We start from the raw sequence: 25,043 nt of genomic DNA on the forward strand, positions 1-25,043 counted from the left end.
AGAGACAGCTTGCAGTGTGCAGTTTCATCTTGAACATTAAAGGTGGTAGAGTTGTTTCTTAAAGAAGGACACTGAATGCCAGATACACATGCTTAAACAGGAAACATTTCCCATTGTATCCAATCATATTTTATTCTACAGCACCTCAGATCAGATTGTGTAGCATTTATGCTATCATGTCTAGTTGCATGATGAGGTTTTGCGAGACAAAGATCTGCCATGTAATTCAGGCCTTTAAAAAGTCAGGCCTATTGCACTTAACAATATTATCAGAGCTCAAGCTCAGCGCCCTCCCGCTCGGTTCCCACACTCCCCTCCAGTGGGCGCTGTTGTTACACCACGGCAGGGACTACAATTCCCATCATACCGTGAGACGACAAGCTGTTGTCAAGTCTCTGTAAAAAAAAACGCCTATCCCGGCGCTCTCTGGCAGTGACAATATGGCAGAACCTGAAACCAGAATGAGCCGCACAGCATCTCTGCAGAGGCTACGGCACAGCCATCGCTTAGCACCACTATGTGTATTGCCCATTACTTGCAAGAGCATTAGGGACAGTCTTGTAGAGAGGAAAGTTTGGCAGTTCATCAGTAACCCGTCACGCCTCAGTGTCAGAAATTTACTTTTATTGGTATTTGGTACTTTATTTGTCTAATAAACCTAACCCGGAAGTGATGACACCTATGCGCTGTGGCGCCTGGGTGACGTCACGAGTTTAGTTCTAAATTGAAATCCCTGTCAGTCTGGGAAACGAAAGTCGAGGATTGGGGTAAGGCGCTGCGGTTTACTTCTTTTGCCAATGTTCATAAAGACAATATATATACACACACACACACACACACATATCAGTTCTAGGACAAATATACCTGTTTGCACTACCACACTCTCCAACATATAGCATTGTTTACATTTTGCCTTTGCTATAATCATTTTGTTTATTCTAGACATTTGTCCTACTGAACATGCTATAGGCTATATATTTCTCTTTAAGACGGCATTTATGCACAAACATATTTATTTAGTATACCTATTAGCTAATAGCCTGTTTCTTCTTTTATCCAGTTTCCAGATGTGTGAATCCTTTTATGATTTGTGAAGTCTCTCCAGCTCAGTAAGGTGACATAAAACATGCTCATTTGTGACATCTGCACTCAGGAGGTGCACTCTGAAAATGACATGAAGAGCCATTTGCTGCTTGCTCACATGGAGCAGGATGCTTGTTGCCCTTTCTGCCCCCTGGCTGGATTATCGTATGATGAACTGAACTTCCATATTCACGCAGCCCATGAGGACATATTGGAGGTGTGGAGTGAGGATGAGCAAAATACATCTGAGGGCATCATTGATAACTCTGCTGGTCGTAGAGCTTTACAGGATTCCGACACTAGGGACCACGAAGCATTGATTGCAGACAAACCCAGGCTTTCTGTCCCTTCCCAACCCAATGAGAACAATCTTCAAAACAACCTAAATAATGAATGTCCACAATTCAGCAGAATTCATTGTCTTTCTACTTCTAAATCTTCTTCTGTTGCACAACCTACAAATACTATCATAGACCTTACCGCTGGTGCTGCTTGTTCTGAGCCTTCTGTATATGATGTTGACTCTGTTAGAGAAATTTGTGACAATACAAATTTTGATGTTCAGTCCCAGTCTGTTACCCCTCCACCTTCCTGTGACATGGACTTTGTTCCAGAGTGCCCTTTCTGTTGTGAAGTAAAAGCTTCTCTGGAAGAACTAGAATGTCATGTCAAGACTGAACATGCAGATCTTCTGGGAACACCTACTAAAGGTGGAAGGATTGATCTTTACATTCAATATTAAACTGTGTTTATTGCTATCATAAAAGTTTCATAGAAATATAAAACTGCATACCAAGGAAATTACTAAAAACATAGGTTATGGATTATTTATAATTTCTTATATGTATTAATTTGCATGACTATCTGTAAAAATGGCCCCTAATTGGAGCTCCCTATAGATCCTCACAGGTTCCTGTCTGTATTTCAGATGAGGGGTAGGTGTGTCCTAACTGTCCCTGCCAGAAGCACGGTAGTAGGGGAGTAGCCAATCGCAGTCCTGCAGTCACATAAGCAAAGACAGGCAGCAGTTCTCTATCAGGCCAGCCTAGCTGCTTATTGGTTCCTATCTTACAGTTCAGTGTGCTGAGTGCACCCCTGATCATCCATAGAATTCAGCCAGCAAGAAGTGGAACAGATGGGCGGGACTTGTAGGGTTTTTGGGGAATTTCTCAATAAATCCGTCCTAAACACAACTTTTGTTAGCACAATCCTTCTATATTTAGAGAAATATAATGCACTGGTACATTCTTAATTTTCACATGATTTGTCTCCTTTAATGTGGCAAGTATTTAAATATTAAATATACCTATAACGAAGATTTAAGATGGAGTGAAAGCCAAGTCTCCTGCTAGTTCATTTTGATACAGTGTATTTGTTTTTACCTAAAAAGCTTTGTCACCCATGTAATTTTGCTGTTGTCTTGCATTACCAGATGATTGCAGACAGTACGAGTGTCCATTGTGCACCCTTGTGTGTGCAAATAGTCAGATCTTAGAAGAGCACGTAAACCTACATTTGGAAGAAAGCAGCTGTGATGAAGGTGATCTTTTCATAAATTATTTCTGTTAAAGCATTTTTTTTTTTTATTAAACACATTGGTTAACTAAGTAGCAACAAACCAGTATAGAAATAGCATTAAAGGAAAAGTAACACTAAATTTTTTTTAAGTAAAAAAGCTGCCCTATCCTGCAAACCACTTTTAAATGCTTTTAACTAATTTTAAATGCTTTAATAGAAAATACCTGCTAAAACTTGGCTTCCTGTCAATTGAACTATGGCGATACGGTGAAGGAGGGAGCTGCATCCACTATGCGACGATCAATTGATCAAGCCTAGCCTGACTCCTTCCTATACAGAAAGAAGGCTAGGCTCGATCAATCGATCGTCGCATATTGGATGCAGCTCCTTCTTTCGCCGTATTGCCGTAGTTCAATTGACAGGAAGCCAAGTTTTAGCAGGTATTTTCTATTACAGCATTTAAAATACTAAGTGATTTGCAGGATAGGGCAGTTATTGGTGCAGGGTAGAATAGCTTTTTTACTTAAAAAAATTTAGAGTTACGTTTCCTTTAAAAGAAGTATATTGCTTTTTGTTTTAGTTTAATTGAAGATCATGATGTATGCATATATATTGTAGATATAGATTTGAACATGCACTAGACACATGTCATTAAGCAATCACATTTTGGAAAGATTGCAGGTGTTGCATGAATTCTGGACTTATACATGTCATCATTTCAAGTGTTTAAAAGCAATGGGTTCAGCACTGTTGTAGCTGTGTCAGTTTGCCATGATAATAAACTAGAACACATATTTTTAAGGTGCAGTGGGCGTATTTAAAAACACTAGCAAATATATAGCATTGAGTTTTCCTAGTCATATGTCATTGCCTTTATTTTAAGTACTGTAGATATTTCTTTATAGTTTATGGTTGGGCACAGAACTTTGTGTAAAGTTTTACTACAAGGTTGTTATAGTTCACAACTGTTGTCCAGTCAAACTTTGTATTTAAATTATCTGGATATAGGTTTTTCAGTAAGCAAATAAACAACTGTATGTATGTATGGACAGCTTGTTACCATAGAAATGCCATAAGAACAGTGCATGCCAATTTCTTACATGTTGTAGTTCTATTTGCATGGCTTCTTTCTTGCATTAGAGAAATCTTCTCCAGCACGGGCAACAAATTGTCCTAACTTCCCTTCCTAATAGAATTAATGAAAATGGAAAGCATATGTGACGCATATTTTTTTCTCACCGGCGATTTACATTAATGCCAGTGGGAAGGTAATGTTGGGAGCTTTGTCACCTGCACTTGATGTGGGGCCAGGGGTGCCATTGCCTTAAGAGTTTCTTCCAAGTTTTCTTTAAATATTGAAAATGTTAAAGAATAAAAGAAAAAAGGGCACACTACTTACCGATTTAGTGTGCCCTTTTTCTTCTGTTATTCTTTAACATTTCCTATATTTTCCTTTTGAGTTGGAGCCCCCCCCCCCCCCCCATTTGAGGCTCTATCTATTTCCTGTGCCAATTGCTTGTTCTAATTGTACACTTTCTTTTTTTATTGCTTTTTACATAGTTTGTAATAAGACATGTGTTTGCACGCCCTTGGTTGCAATTATGGTTACAAGATTCCGTAAACCTGTTCTTGTTTTCCCATGATCATAATATAGCATGGAAACAAATGGTTGATAGCAAAATGAAAAGCAATTGGCCACGTTTTAAGTACATTTATTGCCATACGTGCATATATTTAAAAATTTGACCTTTCCTTTATCTTCGTAACAAATATGAGAAAGCACTCAAATAAGCAATTTTTCAGACAGGCATGTAAACAAATTTCAGGATTTTAATTGCACAAACAAGAGCAGCCTTTGTTCTTTCAATACCCCATAGTCATAGGCTTTGTGACTCTTTTGCATATGTCTCTTTTGCATATGTCTGTGCAAAATAAAATCCTGGAATTTGTTCACATTCATGTCTAAATTTCTCGTATTTTTTACCAATATTATCTGCCCCCTTAGCTGAAAGCTAAGGCAGTGCACCTAAGCACCCCCTGGACTGTGGTGGGTTACTTTATTCAGACTCTTTTCTATTTTCATCTTGTGATTTTGTTTAACTTGCAATAAATAGTTGTTATCCTCTAGCCCCTAAGGCCATGGTCACCTCAGTTTCTCTCAGCCTGTGTATTTTCTGCAGGCTGAAAGAAGTTAATCTGCTCCCTTCTACATCCCTGTGTATCTGCCCTGAAAACTATAGCTTCGGCTTGCGTGCAGGTACACGAAGGGGAGGAAAGTACAGCACTAATCTGCAAATGTTGTTACTGTACCATAATGTAATTTGGGGATTCACAGGAGCTTCAGCTAAAACCTCCACTGATCAGAATTTGGCAAGACAGCTTCAGGAAGAGGAAGACCATCAAAGAAGAGCTGAAGAGTCACAACGAGAGAAGGAAGAGTTCCAGAAATTACAGGTATTCTGGTTTTACAGGTCACGTTTTATACACTTGTGCCCTTTTTCATTTCTTTTTTAAGTTTGTTTAGTTCTGTAGAAAACCACTAGTTTGCATTGTGTATTATCTGTATTGCATATATTGAAGATATTATGTCCCTCAATGATAACATATTATAAAATATAAAAAGTCATGTTTTGAAAATGAGTTAGCAGCATTAGTTATGGCCAGTAGACCTAAGAGTTGGATAATGTGAGGGTTATCTGTCTACACAGATGGTTGTATATCTTTGTTTCTTTGGTCTTTTTGTCATGAACTTTGGTTCATTTCATAGTTTCTCCTACAAATACAAATGCATAAAAAGAAAAGAAACACAACTGAAATAAAAAGCATTCAACATGGTGAAGTTTATTAGTTATTTCTTTTAAATGATGAAGGTTTGGCCTGATGAAAAATGATAATAAAAATGTTCTGCGACAGCAACTATTTGGATTAGACAACTCTGGAGGTTACAAGCAGCAATCCCTTCACAATATGGAAAGGGCAGTTGGAAGGGGAAGGATGCAGCCCATGGAGTTTCACTTGCACAGAGCACAGATGATGGAGTCGTTGGCTACTGGTGTGGATGATGGAAGAACTAAGACTTCGGGTTTGCCAAAAATACTAATTTTAATGTTTACGTACAATTTAATATTTGTGACTGTAATGAAATACACATTCTTGATTTACATTTTGATAGCTTTTACATTTTTGGGGGGGGGGTTTTAGCTTGAAAAATACAAAAATGTATTAATGTTTTCTAATGTATTTATTTTTCCTTAAGGTGTTATAGAAGCTTTGACTAGATATTATCGTAATGCAGCCCATGAAGTTACTCGTGTTTGGCTATGCTCAAACTTAGACCACTTCAGTAACTCTTCAGGGGATAAAGGTTGGGGCTGTGGCTTCCGGAATTTCCAGATGCTTCTTTCTTCCCTTTTGCTGAATGATGCTTACCATAACTGCTTGCAAGGTGGGGTTCTGTGCACATGTGATTTTATTTCTTTATTTATTTATTATCGATAATATTATTATATGTATACACACTAGTTTGGTAATGTAAGTTTTGATAAGAGGAAAATATTATAATATAATCAGCAGGTACTTTTGTAAACAAATGTAATATATCAAGCCAAGTTTTTATATAATAAATAGCATTTTTCAATTGTTTTTCCAATATACAGCTCTACTCTCTAAGTCTTACAGTCTTGCTAATTTGAACTGATTTTGTCAGATGACTGCTGTTCCATAGTGGTGATCATCCTGGGAAATTGATACTTAACTAACTATTTACTAACACAAGTCATGAATGTAAAAAGAACACAGAGACAAAGGAATTTAAAAATATACAGGCAGCTGCTTCTGTGGACCACAAATTACAGCAAGGTTCCAGTCAAAACATCCTAAAATAAACCCTCTTGAAGTTCTTGAGCCACTAGAGTTCTAAAAGCTCTTGGAGGTTAGCCATCACTGATCACCCTTACGGTAGTGCCTCAGAATTGCTAGCCTTCTTGTGCAAACTGAAAGAACTCTGGCAATTTTTCTTTAACAAGGGAAATTAAAATGTTGTATTTCTCTATTGTCCAGAAGATAATTAAACATGATCTTTTTAAATCAGCCTGTAGGTCAATACCTTGTATTCCAAAGATCCAGTCTATGATTGAAGATGCGTGGAAGGAAGGTTTTGACCCTCAAGGTGCTTCTCATTTTAATGGCAAATTACAAGGTACCAAGGCTTGGATTGGAGCATGTGAAATTTACTGTCTGCTGACATCACTCCAGCTAAAGTAAGCTATTATATACAATCATTTATTCTATTTAGTGCCCAACCATCTGTTAAAGTATTCCATTTAACAAAAAGGTATTGCACCTTCTTGATTTGCCGGGTCAGTCTTATGATACATTGCCCCCTTCCACTTGTCTATATGTCTTTTTTGTACCTGGTCCTACCATAATTGGTGGGTTTTTTCTTTGTTTTTTTGCTCATTCTATGAAGTAAGAATATATAGTTAGTAGTACTGCACTCCACAGTTTATAAGAAAATGCTTTATTTGGATAAAAAAAAACTATAGTGGTCCTGAGGAAGGTCACCTGAATGTGACCTTTACATTGGAAGTGACCTGTGGAGTGCAGTGCTATATTGACTATTGATTCCTCCTAATCTGTACCCAGACAAATTGAGACACATAGAGGCCGATTCACTAAAGGTTGTTAACGCTTAACACATAGTTTTATGTGTTAAAAAGTGTTCATTAATTAAGTACTGATTCATCAAGTACTTTTGCATACTTTACTACTCATATCGCATGTGCAAAGTGTTATTTCCATCGCATTGCGGTAATTATTTAATAGAAATAATAATAATGCATAATTCACAGATATATTTGAAGTGTTAAAGGCATAAAATGAGATGATAATTACTGTGAAACTTAACGCCTCCAAGGAGTAGACATTGCAGCTGGTGATTGTGGTGACAAGATGGAGGTTGCTGTCAGATTTTTTCTGGAATCTGAAGAAGAGAATCAAGTATCTGTTCGCCCTAGAGTGATGCATCCTCCAGTTATCAGGGAAATGGTAATTTTCAGAGCAGTGGTTTTCAGAAACGGTTACGTGCGCTAATATCGCGTGCTACGAAATAACCAATAAATATATTGCATGCTTTAAAATATCGCTTAAAAATATGTCATCGCAACATAAATAGCGACAATAAAATGGCTTCTTAATTCAGACAAGTGTCTTTTTTTGTGAATCAATCGTTAATTCTCCAAATATAAGAAGTGATAATATTTTTAACAAATGCTATAAGTAACACACTTTTTTTCGGCCTTTAGTGAATCAGCCCCATACTTTTTTTTTGTATATTCTTTATTTATGAACATAGACATTTTATATCACATAATAAAGGGGGGTAAAGAAAGAAAACACGTGTGACATAATGCATCCATTCAGGCCCCAGATATTCCTCTCTGGATACCTGTTATGTTATTGGTAGCACGGCCATAAACTGTATGTCCCTGTTAGATGCTGTCTCCTTCCCGTCGCTGTGAAAAGTAGTTCTGATGACTGCATGTGGAAACCAATTTAGTCATGTAGAGTCCGCTTTATTGGGATTTTCAATATAGTGTGCTACCATTCTGGAACAGTTACTATTGGTCTTCTGTTATGTCATCACATGTGGTTGGGGTGGGGAGACAATAACATTCAATAGGAAAATTAAGTCATATTAATAATTAAAGAAGAGAAAGAAAGAAGAACACAAACCTGATGGGTCGCACAGCCGTTCCACTCCCGTTGGTTTATTTTAACTTAATTCTAAAGCCCCATACTTTTTAATGTGATGGAATAAATTTTATGTCCAGAATATAAACTTTTTAACTAGGCTTAGGCTTAGTCTGTGGTTCTTTCCATGCATGGTATTCTTTAGTTTTCTTTCTGGCATCTTGTGTGGACCTTGTTTTTCTGCTGTCCTAACCAAATCCATAACTTGCAATGATAGGAACACTTGCCCCATGATCTGTATCATTAGACTCCAGAATAAGTATATGGAGGCTCAACCTATGCCATTATAATTTCCTGTCAGCTAATGTGTGGCATAATTGTCTGCCTTATCTGACAATTTTGAATATACCTGAACATCACTTGTGCAGACCAGTTGGCAAAGGGCAAGCGTCACTTACTACTGTATGTTTGCTGTTGTTGTTTTTTTTTTTATTATTTATTTTAGCAAACATCTGCTTTTTTATGTATGGGGAAACCATACAAAAACTATATTTACTCCAGAATGCTTCTAGTAAGACCATTGTCTGAAAGGAGCTCTGTCATATTGAATGAAATCACTGTGCATCGTTTCTATTTTATGTTTGTTTTTATCTGTGTAGGTGTCGAATTATTGATTTCCATCAGCCAAGCAGTTCATCAGGAACACATCCTTTGTTATTCGACTGGGTGCTGAAGTATTATGCTTCGGAAGGGCCTGTAGTAGGCAAGGTGGTTTGTACCACCAAGCTGCCAATTTACTTACAACATCAAGGTATTTGGAATCCTTCTGACAGGAGTAGTCTGCAGTAATTAAGTACCATAAATGCTTAAAAATGTAGCGTACTGAAATGTGGATTTTCACTTCCTGCAATAGTAAATCACAAACATGGTGAACATTGCATTAAGGCATGGCAGCTGCTAAACATATAAATAATACTCAAAAGCAATAACCTATAAAATATATCCTCATACGTGATGTATAATGATATGCTCAGTTAAACTTGGTGCTTAGTGGTATGTTTCCCCTTTACTTAAGCATACAAAATGATACATAAATAGTTCTGAAATAAAGGTGAACTGTAAACCGAATAAAATGTTATGATGTTGCAGAAAATACAGAGAAAACATTAGGTTTCATTAAAAAAGTCTGAAATATTACTGCTTCTGAACAAGTTTAATGTGACACCTGATTGGGGTTGTGCTCTTCAAACTGGGTTATAAGGTTTCTTTCTGTCCTGGATAGACATAATATGAGCTGTTCTTTATGGTTTGTTGTATCAAAGGGAATCTTTAAAAAGAAAGACCTCTATAAATCAAGTGCAGTGTGCAAAGTGCAATTTTGGATGCATATTACAAAGTTTTTTCCATAATGCAGAGTTTTCTCCCATTATTCATTATTGTTTTGCCTTCATGCATTTTTGCACTCAACACAATTGCATTAAATTGCATTAAGGCACAAGCAGCCATTGTAGTAGGGATTGGGCCATTTCTTGTGCTTGGCATTTAAATTATATATGTGCAGCCTCATTTAGGGGTATTATCACAATTGCAGATAAATAAACCCTGTTGTTATATGAGTTATTCATCTGGACAGTATTGTGAATGATCAATAATTCACAATCATGTTTCAGAATAAATATTGGTAGATACAATCACACTAAGGGGCTGATTTACTAACCCACGAATCCGACCCGAATTGGAAAAGTTCCTACTTGAAAACGAACATTTTGCGACTTTTTCGTATGTTTTGCGATTTTTTCGGCGTCTTTACGAATTTTTCGTTACCAATACGATTTTTGCGTAAAAACGCGAGTTTTTCGTAGCCTTTACGAAAGTTGCGTAAAATCTTGCGATTTTTCCGTAGCGTTAAAACTTACGCGAAAAGTTGCGCCTTTTTCGTAGCGTTAAAACTTAAAAGGTGCGAAGTTTCGCGTAAGTTTTAACGCTACGAAAAAAGCGCAACTTTTTGCGCAAGTTTTAACGCTACGAAAAATCGCAAGATTTTACGCAACTTTCGTAATGGCTACGAAAAACTCGCGTTTTTACGCAAAAATCGTATTAGTAACGAAAAATTCGTAAAGACGCCGAAAAAATCGAAAAACATACGAAAAAATCGCAAAATACCGATCTTTACGAAAAAAACGCAATCGGACTCATTTCGACCCGTTCGTGGGTTAGTAAATCAGCCTCTAAGAGATGGAAATTTCAGTTTTAAGCTAATTAGCTTCAACTGCTGTTTATGGATAAAGATTTAGTATAGATAGTAGATGTGTTTTTATTGTGATAATAACAGTAATATCTGTTTAATGGACACAGGTCACAGCCGAACAATTGTGGGAATAGAGGAGCGAAAGAATAACACCTTTTGCCTTTTAATTTTTGATCCTGGGTGCTCTTCTGAAAATATGCAAAAACTATTAAAACAGAATGTAGATGGTGCTGCTCTTAAAGGTCTGCGGAAATTTGTGGGGAGCCTGAAGCACAAGCAGTACCAGATTGTGGCAGTAGATGGAACACTCTCTCCAGAAGGAAAAGCAGTAAATATTTTACCTATTTACCTCATTTCTATAATGCCACAGTTTTTCTTTAAGATGAAGTTTTCCTTGCTTTAGTGTCGTATTCCCCTGATGTTGTCAATACCTTTATGCACATGGCAGCTTTGTTTATTATAGACATCATTCTAAAATAGTGTTGTGAGATTGTATGCATGGATAAGAATACATCATTTGAAAATAGTTGCCCTTGTTTCTGGGAACCTACAGAGTAGATAATTCTACCAATATGAAAATCACAGGCAATAATGTAATTATTTCATTTTGTCAAATTAGGCTTATAACTTAGTTGGTAGACCCATGCATCCAATAAGAGATATGAAAGGTACGGGACTCCGAATTAAAGGTAGCCACGCTTAAGATGATTCTTTTTATACAATAAGGTCATTGCCAAGTAAGTTGTATGGCCAAAAAATCAGTGTATACACATTCAGTGAATCGACAGAAAAGAAGATGAGGAGCTACTGTTTGCTAGCACCATCACATTTTTCCTCTGATACATAATCAGATACATTTAAATCTGCAAACAGCATACACACTCACAGACCCTTATTTGGCAAGAATACAGGCTCACACAGGCAGAACTGTTTTTGATAAAAATTTCTGCTTTGTTTGGGATGAGCTCAGGAGAGGAAGTTAGGAGAAAAAAATTGAAGCAGGCAGCTAGAGCTGAGTTTCTATGGGAACCGGAAATGCCATCTCTTCACTGGCTGCTAGACTGGGGACGTGTTTAGTAATCTGAGCTTTAAACAACTGAGCATGTCTGGCAGGCCAAAAATCAAAGCAAAGTCCTGATGGAAGGGGCTGAGTCGGTTTCAGGAGGAGAAGGAAAGCTAAGTGATTAATGAGATGCTGTAGCCTTACTGTTAACCTCTGGACAACCAGTGTGGCAGATATTGAAAGATTTCAGGCTGTTCACTGATTACATTTTTGTGTGGGGGGTTTACATGTCCTTTAAGTTTTAGGTCTTTTAAAACTGTATTGGCTTCACCCCCATACAGCAGGATGGGCATTATTTAGCCTTTCAGCCCATAGTATGGTATAATCATACTATATGAAAAGAGCATTTTAGTTAAGTAGGCTTCTCTAGCCTGTTGCCTTGGAGTAGTAGTTCTTTTTAGCAAGTTAATGTGGAATTTGCAGAGTGGGATGAGACATTAACTAGACCACATTAAATGCAACGTTAACTTATTTGCTGCTCCCTTGTTTCAAGCTGACAACTTTTTTTTTTTCACTTTTGTTTACTTACAGGTCCGACTACAAGATTCAAAAGTCTTCAGAGCTGAAAGGATTCCATAGAGAAAAGAGCATTTCTATTATTCCATTGTATAAAATAAAAATGTATGTAATATCCAACATTTGTTTTTATATTTATTATGAGAAATATTAGTTTTTAAAAGCAGATCTATTTTTGGTATTAATATTAAAAGTTTATATCTGAAGTTTCATTTGTCTGTGGTTCTTCAACTGCTCAGTTAGATGGCTCTATTCAAAACTGTACATAAAAGGACATTGTATTACAGATTTATCAAAACCTTATAGGCAGATTTATTTATTTATTTTTTTTTTTAAATCTGGAAACCTTGATTGTGTAAAAACTTGAAAAGAACAACTAGAATGCAGTCAAATCCAAATCGACTTATTATTTTCAGTGAGGTTGAATTTTGGTAATATAGCTCCAATTGACCACTACATGAATGCTTCAGCTTTTAGATGCCAATTTTTGTTATATTCCAGTGTTTTGGCATTTAATAAATCTCGAAAATTCAAGTTTTGAAAATGCAAATTCTAATTCACATATTGTTGGCTCAAGAAACTTGATTTTGAATGCCGATAAATATTCCCTGTTAAAATCTGCCCTATCACAAAGATCAACTGATGGCTTTTATTTTTGTAATTTTCATTTGGTATTTTGCTTAAAATTCAATTTGGTTCAAGTCTTTTGTTGCAGTATTTAGCCAAATGCTTGTTGTGTATTGATTTTGGTATTACATAGACTGATTTTATATGGGGCTTATGGGCAGCAACCCTTTATTATTTAAATGCATCATACCTAAACCTTTAGAACTATGCTTTCAATTTTTTAGAGGGGGGTATGGGATTTGGTCACGACATACCATACTTCATAAATAGTATATATATTGTAGATATATGGAAACAACTGAACTATAGCTGAATGGCTGATATACCAAACAACATCTAGGGTTGCAAATAAGTGTCTTCCTATCTGACCTTCAAAATGGGCTTTCAGGGCTTCCTATGATTCAAGCCCAATGGCATTCATGCTGAGCCCCCCTTCTTCCCCAAGAAAATGTTCTGAACCACCCTTGGGGACCAGCCAAAAATTTGGGAACCACTTGTCGAGAAAATTAGCAGCTTTCTTTGCTAGTATATTTCTACGTCTGCACACTCTTTATGCTGCACTACATAGTCTAAATTAACAGTCATGGTACCAAATCTGTAAATCATATGGAATTAACATCATAGAAACAACTTAGATATAAATATATCCGCCCATGATATAACTTCAAATAAACTTTCAGTCCTGTTACTGTTCCTTTAAAGCTTTGAGCCCACTGTGTCTGAAATCACGAATTTGGGGACATAAATGCCACCACAGGTGCAAGTAACATACACGTTAAAGAACACGTAGCTTTATTTTCACTGCAGAATAATGAAAATGTAATTATTTGAAAAGCTGACAAAGAAGGTAGCATAGTTGTGTAGAATAAAGAGCAATATAATGCCAAGGCTTACAGGCCTTCTTGAACCTAGAACCATATCTATGATACTGATTTTTTCATTTTATCCATGCAGGTCATGAAAATAGAATGCGCCAGCAGCATAGACAAATGAAACATAATGTTAAGGTTAATAATTGCTAGTGTAGCGCTTACCCTCAGAAACTGCAACATGGCTAACATGCATTATGTACTATTATTTTTCAAGGCTGATGTCAGACGAGGCGTAGGGCGGATATTTTCGGCAAGCGGAAAAACACTTAGGGGTGGGCTGAGAGGTGTGTTTAAAAGGTCACCACATTCTGTATTGTTTTACACTAGATTAGTAGTCCCCAACCAGTGACTTGGCCTCAAACAGGTGCTTAATTGTGAATTCTTGGCTTGGAGGCAAGTTTTGGTTGCATAAAAACCAGGTGTTCTGCCAAACAGACTCTCCTGTAGGCTGCCAGTCCACATAGAAGCTACCAAATATCCTATCATACCCCTTAGTTGATACCCCCAGGTACATTTTTCATGCTTATGTTGCTCCCCAAATCTTTCTACAATTGAATGTGACTCATGGGTAAAGAAGGTTAGGGACCCCTGCACTTGAAAAAGCACATAAAAGACCTGATACATGCAGAGGCTGGCCAAGTCGCCAGGCCGCCACCTTGCCCCCACCGCTTCCTGTGCACACGTGGGGACGCAGTAGAGGGGGGAGTGCCGGGAAATCAGCTGGGGGGGGGTGAGATCCAGGAATAGGGGTTGGCAACAGAGGTACCTACCTAGCACCCCCTCACTGTTGCGCCCTAGGCAGGTGCCTCTTCTGCCTACCCCCAGTTTCAGTATAGCAACAAAAGCAAGTGGCTGGTGCAACGTTTCGGGGCAAAAATGACCCCTTTATCAAGCATGCTTGTTTGCAGCTCTATAATTCAAACGTTGCACCTCCGCAATAAAAATTTCAAAGGGTTTCTTCCCTTGTTTGCAGCTCTGAGTGCCACTTGCTTTTGTTGCTATATAGGAATTGGGAGGGTGCCGATCCCTCCAGCAGTGTGCACCGAGCATTCAATTTTTGGAGTGCCTGGGTGTGCGGAAAGGGTCTCTGGTTGTGTACCCCCCAGTTTCAGCCCTGGATACATGTCTGGTATTCAGCAATAACATACTGCATGCCAAAAGCTCTCCTCATTCTCTCCTGATTTGTGATTACATCAGACTTGTGGAACATCTGAGAGGATTAATGCACCACAACTATAATTATTTGGGTAGTGCACTTGAATTGTTATCAGACACTAGAATTTTCTGGCCAGCCTTCCTGTCGTTTATCCTGGGTTTCCCTTCAAGAGGAAGTTTAAGCTGTGGGTTGAGAGTTCTTGTCCATACATGAACCCTGCTTCTACAATTATAGCAAATTCATCTTTGATCTAGAAGGGTATGCCTAAACTGTGTTCTACATCATTACAGGGGAATTAGTGTGTTAGAGTTCCATTACAACCTATGCTAGAAACAGGCAGTTTGTGTGTTATATATATTTTCCTAAATTTTAATAAGGCTCTTTCACCAACTTTCTTTCTTTTAATACTTTCTTCCCATGTTCTTATGCTGTTTTCTTAAAGGGTTAATATACCTTTGTGTTAACTTTTATTATGCTGTGCCATATCCTTTTAGGAGTAGATGTTTTTTTGAATTATTTGCCTTCCTCTTCTCTCTTTTATTGTTACATTTCAACTTTTATCTTTTATTTCAAAGTCCAAAGTCGAAACACAGTATTAGGTATTTTATAATCAGATTGGCAAAGCTTTTGGGATTGCTTTCTATAAAAGCTCACAAGTTAATCAAGTAATCACACTGATATCCCCAGTCCTAGCGCAGACAAGGAACAAGTGAGTATTTGCTGCTAATACATGACTAGTAAATGAACTCTTTAGTTGGACATTTCCAAAATATATATTTTTTTTACTGTCTAGGTGTGGCAGAAATGCCTGAAGTTGATGCCAATGAGAATGATGATCCATTTATATTTAAATATGGAGGAATATATTTTCCATCTACGCATACTTCACCCCAAATAATAGATTCTGTCCAGGACTTTGAAATTAGAGACAGTGATGTTTTTCTCATTACATATCCAAAGTCTGGTAATATATCTGGGTTATTTATTTTACTGTACTTCCTTGACGCACAAAGTTTACACAGGTTAGTTCTAAAGTAGGTTATAAGATGTGGGGATTTAGCTGGTAGCGGCAGGTAGTGGACTGAAACCTTGGCTTCACAGACAAGACAGGCCACTCTGGTTTGCAACGAAACTATCGGGATCCTGCCTGTGCTTTATTTTTCACAGCAAAATAACATACACATAACAGTTTTGTGTTTGAAAGGAAAAACTTCAACAAAACAGAATCTCGCCACAGTGTAGTTTTCAACAAACAATATAACAAAAGTCCTCACTGCCAATGCCAGGCAGTCTTTCTCTGGAGTCCCAGAAACAGGGGTAGTTTGCTTCCAAACCAGTCTTCCACTCACAGCCTCTCTAAGCTACTCAACTCCAGCTCCACACCCAGACTACCTTTAAGTGCTTCATCTGTTGACTAATTGTCTTCAGTCTTGTCTAGCCATACTCTGGGGCACTAGCCTACCTTGCCCTGGAGATTTAAAGGAGCCAATACTTTAGCCTGGGTGCTATATATCTGCCATGAAACAGAAAAATCACACAAACCTGCTGTATATTATGGTCAGTAGACTGTATTCTATGTCAGTATTTTGCCTACCATTACCATTTAAATAATATTTGACATATTTCTATTTTTAGTTGGTGTGCCAGAAGTTATTCAGTTAATGTTAGTGTATTTGCATGGACTGTATTTCACACAGGGACAGTCTGGACACAGCAGATTTTGAGCCTAATAGTTAATGAAGGACATCGGAATGGAACAGAAGAAATTCAAAATATGTCCAGAGTCCCATGGATTGAATATAATCTTAGCAAAATGGACTATGACAGCCGCCCTTCTCCTCGTCTTTTTTCATCCCATTTGCCTTATTATTTTGTTCCAAGAGATCTCAGGAACAAGAGAGGTAAAGTAAGTATCCTTGAATACAAATACTCATTTTGCAATTAGCATTCGGCTTATTGCACAATGACACTTGGTGCATAGAAGGATTGTGACCTTTTTGTTTGGGGTGGCTAACAATACAAGGTTTTCTATGGTTCAGTTAGAGACCTTGTACATTATTTTGGTTGCAAAATTGAGTTTATTTAATGTTTAAATGTTGTTAGTAGATTTAACGCATGGTGATCCAAATTACTGAAAAACCCCATCTCCAGAAAACCCCAGATCCCAAGCATTCCAGATAACAGATCTTATACATGTATATAAATATTAATAACCATGATCTGTCTATGCAATACTTCCCATACTCTACTAAAAGTCCCCTCTATGTACCTATAACAATCACTTCTCTGCTCTTTGCATCTATAGATCATTTACATTGCCAGGAACCCAAAGGATGTGGCTGTTTCATATTATCACTTTTATAAAGCCATTAAGAAAGTAAAACAAAAAAAGGACTGGGAAACGTTCCTGGATGATTATTTATCTGGGAAAGGTAAAATATTCATTGCATGGCTCAGCATGATATTTATATTCTTAGTTAAGTGAAGGCAGATATTATGTACAATGCTTTGCAAATGTATTTATACCCTAGACCAGGGCTGTCCAACTTCTGTGGTACAGAGGGCCAGAATTTTTCTGGCTTACATGGTGGAGGGCCGATAATGGAAGCCAGTTTTGACCAATCTCCTTTATTTAAACCACACCCACTTTAAACCACACCCATGTTACCATAAACCATCACAAGAGCTTTTAAGACCATACCAACATTAGTGGTGATAGCACAGCAAAAATACAAATGGTTGGTGTAGGGATGTCACCCTTCATTCAAATGTGAAAGAATTATATTAAGAGTCATATTAAGACACCCTTAAATCCATATGCCTCCTCCCCCCCGTGGATAGCACAGCAACCCCCCAGCATATAATTACACACCTTAGGGTCCATTTCCAAATGCTAGCAAACTTCCAGAACTAACCCTTGCCAGGTTCACCTTCTACAGGCAGCATAAGGCAGGCAAAGTAAGGCATGTAGGCAGCATAGGGCAAGCAAGGTATGGCACACACAGGCAGCATAGGGCAGGCAGAGTATAGCACACAAAGGCAACAAAGGGCAGGCAGAGTATGGCACGTACAGGCAGGGAAGGGCAGGCAGAGGATGGCACACACAGGCAGGGTAGGGCAGGCAGGGTATGGCACACACAAGCATCATAGGGCAGACAGAGTACTGCCTGTGTGTGCCATACTCTACCTGCCCTACCCTGCTTATGTGTGCCATACTATGCCTGCCCTATGCTGCCTGAGTGTGCCATACTCTGCCTGCTTGTGTTGCCTGTGTGTGCCATACTCTGCCTGCCCTATGCTGCCTGTGTGTGCCTTACTCTGCCTGCCTTATGCTGCCTGTGTGTGCCATACTCTCACTGCCCTACCTTGCCTGCGTGTGCCATACTCTGGATGCCCTATGCTGCCTGTGTGTGCCACACTCTACCTGCCCTATGTATGGCATACACAGGCAGCATACAGAGACACAATGCTGGCACTGCTCCTACAGTCTGAGGTGTGAACAGGTTAACAATGTGGTGGTTTACAGTCTGAGCCTGAGGTGTGAACAATGCAGGGGGTGATCAATGCATGGAGTTTATCTCAGTACTGAAGCCATTTAAAGCTTACATAAAGGCAAGTTGTCACAGCAGCCAGACAGGTGGGGGGCCACATGGGGGTGGGGGATGCCAGTTGGACAGCCCTGCCCTAGACCAATTAAAGGAGAAGGAAAGGTAAAAACTAACTAACTAAGCTTTATCAGAAAGGTCTATGTAAATACAGCCATAAGCACTCACAGAAACGCTGCACTGAGTTCTTTTTTAAAAGAAACAGGATTTCTTGTCTGTTTGTTTCCCTGTGCCAGAGACACGTAGCTCTCTACTCCCTCCCCCCTTTAGGAATGTGTGATCTGAGCCAATCAGCAGGAAACTTCCTCATAGTCTTACAAACTGAGCATGTACACTGGTCTTGGTGCAGGAGTGAGGCATTATGGGAACTTTCTTTACAGAGCTCTGCATTTTTTTTTCCTATGAGGCTTCTGATCATCTGAATGGGAGAAATTTGGGGAGACTTAAAGGAGAAGGAAAGGCAAAGTCACTTGGGGGTGCCAAAATTTTAGGCACCCCCAAGTGACTTAAATCACCTACCTTTTACCCCGGACTGGTGCCCCTGTTCAGAGAGAACAGCAGCAGCCCGGGGTAGCTGCAGCGCTTCCTCCTTTTTGTTCACGTGCGCGCATGCACAGTAGAGTGAAAAAGTGGAACTTTAACAGAGAAGTCGGCTTTTCACTCTACTGCGCATGCGCCGGTCGTGGGGTCCCGGCAAAACGAAGCAGGAAGGATGAAGCGCTCGCTGCAGGTACCCCGGGCTGGTGCTGTTTTCTCCTAACAGGGGCACCAGCCCAGGGTAGAAGGTAAGCGGTTAAAGTCACTTGGGGGTGCTTAACATTTTGGCACCCCCAAGTGACTTAGCCTTTCCTTGTCCTTTAAGGGCACTACTGAGAGAACTGAAGGTATACCTGCAGCTTGAGATTAGCTCTTTATTAGCCTTTCCTTCTCCTTTAATTCTATTCTAACAGATCCTGCACGGAAATCTTGTTTACTGTACTAAAACATAAACTTATTTTTATGTTTAATTCCTCTAATATTTAATCTAATATTTTGTATTGTATATTATAGTATATATCAACCTATACAGATTTGGGAGGTTTTGTTAATAAAAGGTTGTAGAAATCCCTTTTGATTATCTAATCCTTTACAGTGCTAAGCAGTTCCTGGTTTGATCATGTCAAAGGATGGTATACCCACCAGGAAGATTTTAATATTTTATTTCTGACATATGAGGAGATGAAAAAGGTAAGACTGTTATTCTGCCTAAGCAGGTATTTTGTAGGAATCATAATGGTGCCATATAGACCAGAACTACATAGCACAGGTTCATAGAGAGACTGCAGTCTTGCTCATGTTTCATTGAAAGCAATAACTGGAAGTATTGGAAGTGTACAAAGAGTGTGGCCGAGGAGGCTCTCCTGAGCACTATTTTTTTCTTATTTTAATATATTAACATAATTATTAAAGATGTATTGTATTTAAAGATATTATACATTCGATGCTTAGTGGCTTTGGCAGTTAGTTGAATATTCAGGGAGCTTTTCCAATGAGGCAATGTTCTACATTCCTTTCTGTTTTACATTGAGATATAATCACACCTAGACGCCTAGAGGAAACAGCTGCTGGGACAGTGTAGGGCAGTGATCCCCAACCAGTGGTTCATGAGCAACACGTTGCTCTCCAACAACTTGGATGTTGCTCCCAGTGGCCTCAAAGTAGATGCTTATTTTTACATTTCTGGCTTGGAGGCAAGTTTTGGTTGCATAAAACCCAGTGCAAAGCCAAACAGAGCCTTCTATAGGCTCCCAGTCCACATAGGGGCCACCAAATAGCCAATTATAGCTCTTATTTGCACCTCCAGGAACCATTTTTCATGCTTTTGTTGCTCCCCAATACTTTTTCCATTTGAATGTGGCTCACAGGTATAAAAGGTTGGGGATCCCTGGTGTAGGGTATGCATGTGAGAGGGTGCCACAAGTTTGTCCCCTACATTCATCACTAGCAAACAGGAGTGTTCAAAGTCACAAAGCTAATCTACAGTAAAGCCTTGGCTCCAGCACCACCTAAAGCCTCTAAGGCAACACTGTACTAATATAAATGGCTGCTCTTAAATATAAATACATTTTTAATCCTTAAATTAATATTTATTTATTCTGATGTAGTTACAACACTCCAGAATTTGGCAAATGTGTTTCTTTCAGAGCTTGACTACATTTATGTTTGCCATTGTAGGACCTACGATCCTCTGTGCGGCAAATCTGCAGGTTTGTGGAGAAAGAACTCGACGAGAGAGAAGTGGACACTATTGTAGAGAAAGCAACATTCCAAAACATGAAACAGGACCCTCTTGCTAATTATACTACTGTGCCAGAAGACACTTTGGACGTGAAGATAGCAACACACCTTCGGAAAGGTATCTACCTTCTACAACATTTCTATCTATCTATCTCTATCAAAGTACTATGTACATTATGAATAAAAAATTAAAAGCAGAAATCCGGTCTGTTGCACACAGGTTTCCTCTCAGTCATGGTACGTTATCGGGATGACAATTTTTTTTGTTGTAATGCAATTTATCAAGATTTGTTTTTAAAAACTTATGACACCTAAAATTCAAAGAGATGCACGTATTTAGAATTCAAACAAGTTCTCATGCGATTTTACCCCAGTCGCTAATTTTCAGCTTGCCAGTTGTAAATTTAATCTAGTAACGTTTATAGAGATGGTGATTTGTTTAAAAGATGACACCTGCCCTTTAAAATTATTCTTAGATATTGTAGACTGCGGAATATGAATGCTGACCATACAGGGGCAGATTCAAGTGTTGAGTCTGATCAATGAACGACCAGATCTGCGACTAACAGAGCTACACAGGGAAACCAACCTTCCATTTGGTCTTTTAAAATGTAGCTGCTTACCAGTTTATTTTATCTCTAGAAAATACAGAAACCCTGGATTGACAGTCACTAAGGATGTGATGGCGATTTTAGGAATACCACAGTGCATTGTGTCAATAGACTCAACAGACTTGCGCCAACAAATCTCACACTAATGCAGTTATTAAGTGCTGCATTAAAATGCTGGAAGTGACACCAACCACATTCTGTCAATGCTAGATGCACTTAAACTGCACTTTGCACACTGTTTCGCTGCTGTAAATTTGGCTTTGAAGCCACAGCAGTGCAGTGTCAAGAGCAGTTTTCAGACACAAAATGGCATTTTTCCCCACAGTGTTGGTTTTTACGCAAGATTCTAGCATCATCACAGTGAGGTTGTGTCCCCCACAATTGTGTACTGGTAGCCCACACTAAAAGCATTTTCACTTGTTTTGTTTGGCTCAAATCTCTATTGATGCAAACCACCGTGTGAACCCTGAAATTACTGTTATATCCAGGATGGTGGTAATTCCACAATTACAAGGAAAACTATACCCCAGAAAAATGTAGGTCTTTAAAAAAATATATTGCAAAAACCAGCTGATATGTAACTGCTTCCTCTAAATAAACCATTTCCATAAAAATAGACAATTTTTTTACTAGTATGTGCTATTGGGTAATCCTAATAAGTCATTATTAGGATCCATGTTTGTGCTTCGCTTAAGCTTGGTCACTGCGGTTCGTGAGCTGAAACGGTTACATGCAAGGGAGCCGGCGTGGAATTTTCAGGCACAAGCAGTTTCTTTACAAGGTCGCTCTTAGTGACATTGACGCTTTAACAATGCCAGAGGCAAAAGATTTAAAACTAGCCATCTGGGAAAGCAAGGGGGGATTCATTGAATAGGAATGTTTTTCTTGTCCTTTGAGAGGGGCTTGGATGATTCTTGAATATAATATCCAAGGCTATTGTGATACTAAAATCTACAGTTAGTATTGATGTTTGTATATATGGTTTATGTATGTGAGTGTATGGGGTTCACTTGGAGGGGTTAAACTTGATGGACCCTTGATTTTTTTCAACCCAGCTTAACTATGTAAGTATGTACAGTAAATATGAAGTGCAAGGAGCATGTCTAAGAGTAAGAATGTTTAATGAATAACCTCAATTGTTATATATAACCAAATCGTTATATATTTGTGCACACTGCATTTGTCCTTGTAAATGAGGCTTATTCCTGTGTTAGCTCCTTTTGACTCTTGAGAAGCTACTTATCTTAATATCCTCCAATCATCAAATGATTTTGATATAGGCCTATTGACAAAGGCCTATGTATAGTGCTGTGTAATATACAGTGGTGTGAAAAACTATTTGCCCCCTTCCTGATTTCTTATTCTTTTGCATGTTTGTCACACAAAATGTTTCTGATCATCAAACACATTTAACTATTAGTCAAAGATAACACAAGTAAACACAAAATGCAGTTTTTAAATGAGGGTTTTTATTATTTAGGGAGAAAAAAAATCCAAACCTACATGGCCCTCTGTGAAAAAGTAATTGCCCCCCGAACCTAATAACTGGTTGGGCCACCCTTAGCAGCAATAACTGCAATCAAGCGTTTGCGATAACTTGCAACGAGTCTTTTACAGCGCTCTGGAGGAATTTTGGCCCACTCATCTTTGCAGAATTGTTGTAATTCAGCTTTATTTGAGGGTTTTCTAGCATGAACCGCCTTTTTAAGGTCATGCCACAACATCTCAATAGGATTCAGGTCAGGACTTTGACTAGGCCACTCCAAAGTCTTCATTTTGTTTTTCTTCAGCCATTCAGAGGTGGATTTGCTGGTGTGTTTTGGGTCATTGTCCTGCTGCAGCACCCAAGATCGCTTCAGCTTGAGTTGACGAACAGATGGCCGGACATTCTCCTTCAGGATTTTTTGGTAGACAGTAGAATTCATGGTTCCATCTATCACAGCAAGCCTTCCAGGTCATGAAGCAGCAAAACAACCCCAGACCATCACACTACCACCACCATATTTTACTGTTGGTATGATGTTCTTTTTCTGAAATGCTGTGTTACTTTTACGCCAGATGTAACAGGACACGCACCTTCCAAAAAGTTCAACTTTTGTCTCGTCGGTCCACAAGGTATTTTCTCAAAAGTCTTGGCAATCATTGAGATGTTTTTTAGCAAAATTGAGACGAGCCATAATGTTCTTTTTGCTTAAAAGTGGTTTGCGCCTTGGAAATCTGCCATGCAGGCCGTTTTTGCCCAGTCTCTTTCTTATGGTGGAGTCGTGAACACTGACCTTAATTGAGGCGAGTGAGGCCTGCAGTTCTTTAGATGTTGTCCTGGGGTCTTTTGTGGCCTCTCGGATGAGTTGTCTCTGCGCTCTTGGGGTAATTTTGGTCGGCCGGCCACTCCTGGGAAGGTTCGCCACTGTTCCATGTTTTTGCCATTTGTGGATAATGGCTCTCACTGTGGTTCGCTGGAGTCCCAAAGCTTTAGAAATGGCTTTATAACCTTTACCAGACTGATAGATCTCAATTACTTTTGTTCTCATTTGTTCCTGAATTTCTTTGGATCTTGGCATGATGTCTAGCTTTGAGGTGCTTTTGGGCTACTTCTCTGTGTCAGGTAGCTCCTATTTAAGTGATTTCTTGATTGAAACAGGTGTGGCAGTAATCAGGCCTGGGGGTGACTACAGAAATTGATATTGAAATTGAAAATTTAAATTGATAAACCACAGTTAAGTTATTTTTTATCAAGGGGGTCAATCACTTTTTCACACAGGGCCATGTAGATTTGGAGTTTTTTTTCTCCCTTAATAACGTAAACCTTCATTTAAAAACTGCATTTTGTGTTCAATTATGTTATCTTTGACTAATAGTTAACGGTTTTTGATGAGCAGAAACATTTAAGTGTGACAAACATGCAAAAGAATAAGAAATCAGGAAGGGGGCAAATAGTTTTTCACACCACTGTATCTTGGCTAATTAATTAATGCTGATTATGATATCTTTCTACATGAATATTAATATCTTTCCCTATTTCCTTCCATAACCAGGTACAGTTGGAGACTGGAAAAACCTAATGACTGTAGCACAAAATGAGAAATTTGATAAGATTTATAGTGAAAAAATGATAGGCGTACCCATCAACTTTACTTGGGATATCAGTGAGGGAAACTAAATTGTATGTTATCCTCTGTAACTAATAATAATAATGTCTTTAAAATAAAAGATTTTAAAATATCAATAAAGTTGTTTTGTCTACTGAGCCTTTTCTAGGGTGATACCAGACCAAAATACAGTGCTGCCCTTTTGCTGGGTGAAATTGATATATATCCTATAAGTTATGTCTCTTGAGGTACTTTCAGATTTTTCTGAAATTAAAATTCTGAACAATAATACATCTCCAATGCTCTCTTCATCAGGGCCAGACCTAAGGGTAGGCAGAAGAGGGACTTGTGGGAGTGCTAAGCACATATCTCTTCTATCCTCCTTCCTCCCTTCCAGCCCTTCTTCAACCCTGAGCAGCAGCCAACTGAGGGAGTGATGGCAGCTCAGAGTTTTTATAGACTGCCGATGGTAACATCAGACCCCTCTGTTCATCATCAAAGGGCCCCTTTGGGCTCTGCTTTCATTATTATCTAAACTTGTGCCCAAGCACAATCCAACGCTAAGTAAATTAATTAGTGGCACCCAAAGGCCCAGGTGAAAGATTTAATTTAGATTTTGTAAACCCAGAGAGCATTAAAGCTGGCCATACATGCTCCGATAATATTGTACGAAACCCTGTTTCGTCC

General features: G+C 38.6%; 2 protein-coding genes across 3 annotated transcripts; both read left to right on the forward strand.

The window, feature by feature from the left end:
- The first annotated feature begins 354 nt into the window (after positions 1-354).
- Positions 355-12,325, forward strand: zup1 (zinc finger containing ubiquitin peptidase 1). Of its 2 annotated transcripts, XM_012963061.3 has the most exons (10): positions 355-767; positions 1,061-1,793; positions 2,516-2,623; positions 4,937-5,055; positions 5,515-5,683; positions 5,858-6,046; positions 6,692-6,860; positions 8,952-9,103; positions 10,648-10,868; positions 12,135-12,325. In XM_012963061.3, exons 2-10 carry the CDS (start codon positions 1,127-1,129, stop codon positions 12,180-12,182), a joined length of 1,842 nt encoding a protein of 613 aa, XP_012818515.2. In that variant the 5' UTR covers positions 355-767; positions 1,061-1,126; the 3' UTR covers positions 12,183-12,325. The 2 variants fall into 2 exon arrangements, with proteins under 2 accessions (XP_012818515.2, NP_001017224.1); NM_001017224.2 differs by lacking the exon at positions 355-767 and having other exon boundaries at positions 1,113-1,793.
- Positions 12,326-15,434: 3,109 nt separating this feature from the next.
- LOC100486282 (amine sulfotransferase-like) lies at positions 15,435-24,511 on the forward strand. The gene is made up of 7 exons (XM_031902873.1): positions 15,435-15,483; positions 15,568-15,738; positions 16,472-16,680; positions 17,080-17,206; positions 19,512-19,606; positions 20,594-20,774; positions 24,303-24,511. The coding sequence occupies exons 2-7, from the start codon at positions 15,579-15,581 to the stop codon at positions 24,425-24,427; spliced, it is 897 nt and encodes a 298-aa protein (XP_031758733.1). The 5' UTR covers positions 15,435-15,483; positions 15,568-15,578; the 3' UTR covers positions 24,428-24,511.
- The last annotated feature ends 532 nt before the right edge of the window (positions 24,512-25,043 follow it).

The sequence above is a fragment of the Xenopus tropicalis genome, chromosome 5 (assembly GCF_000004195.4).
Source record: "Xenopus tropicalis strain Nigerian chromosome 5, UCB_Xtro_10.0, whole genome shotgun sequence".
NCBI classification, from domain to species: domain Eukaryota; kingdom Metazoa; phylum Chordata; class Amphibia; order Anura; family Pipidae; genus Xenopus; species Xenopus tropicalis.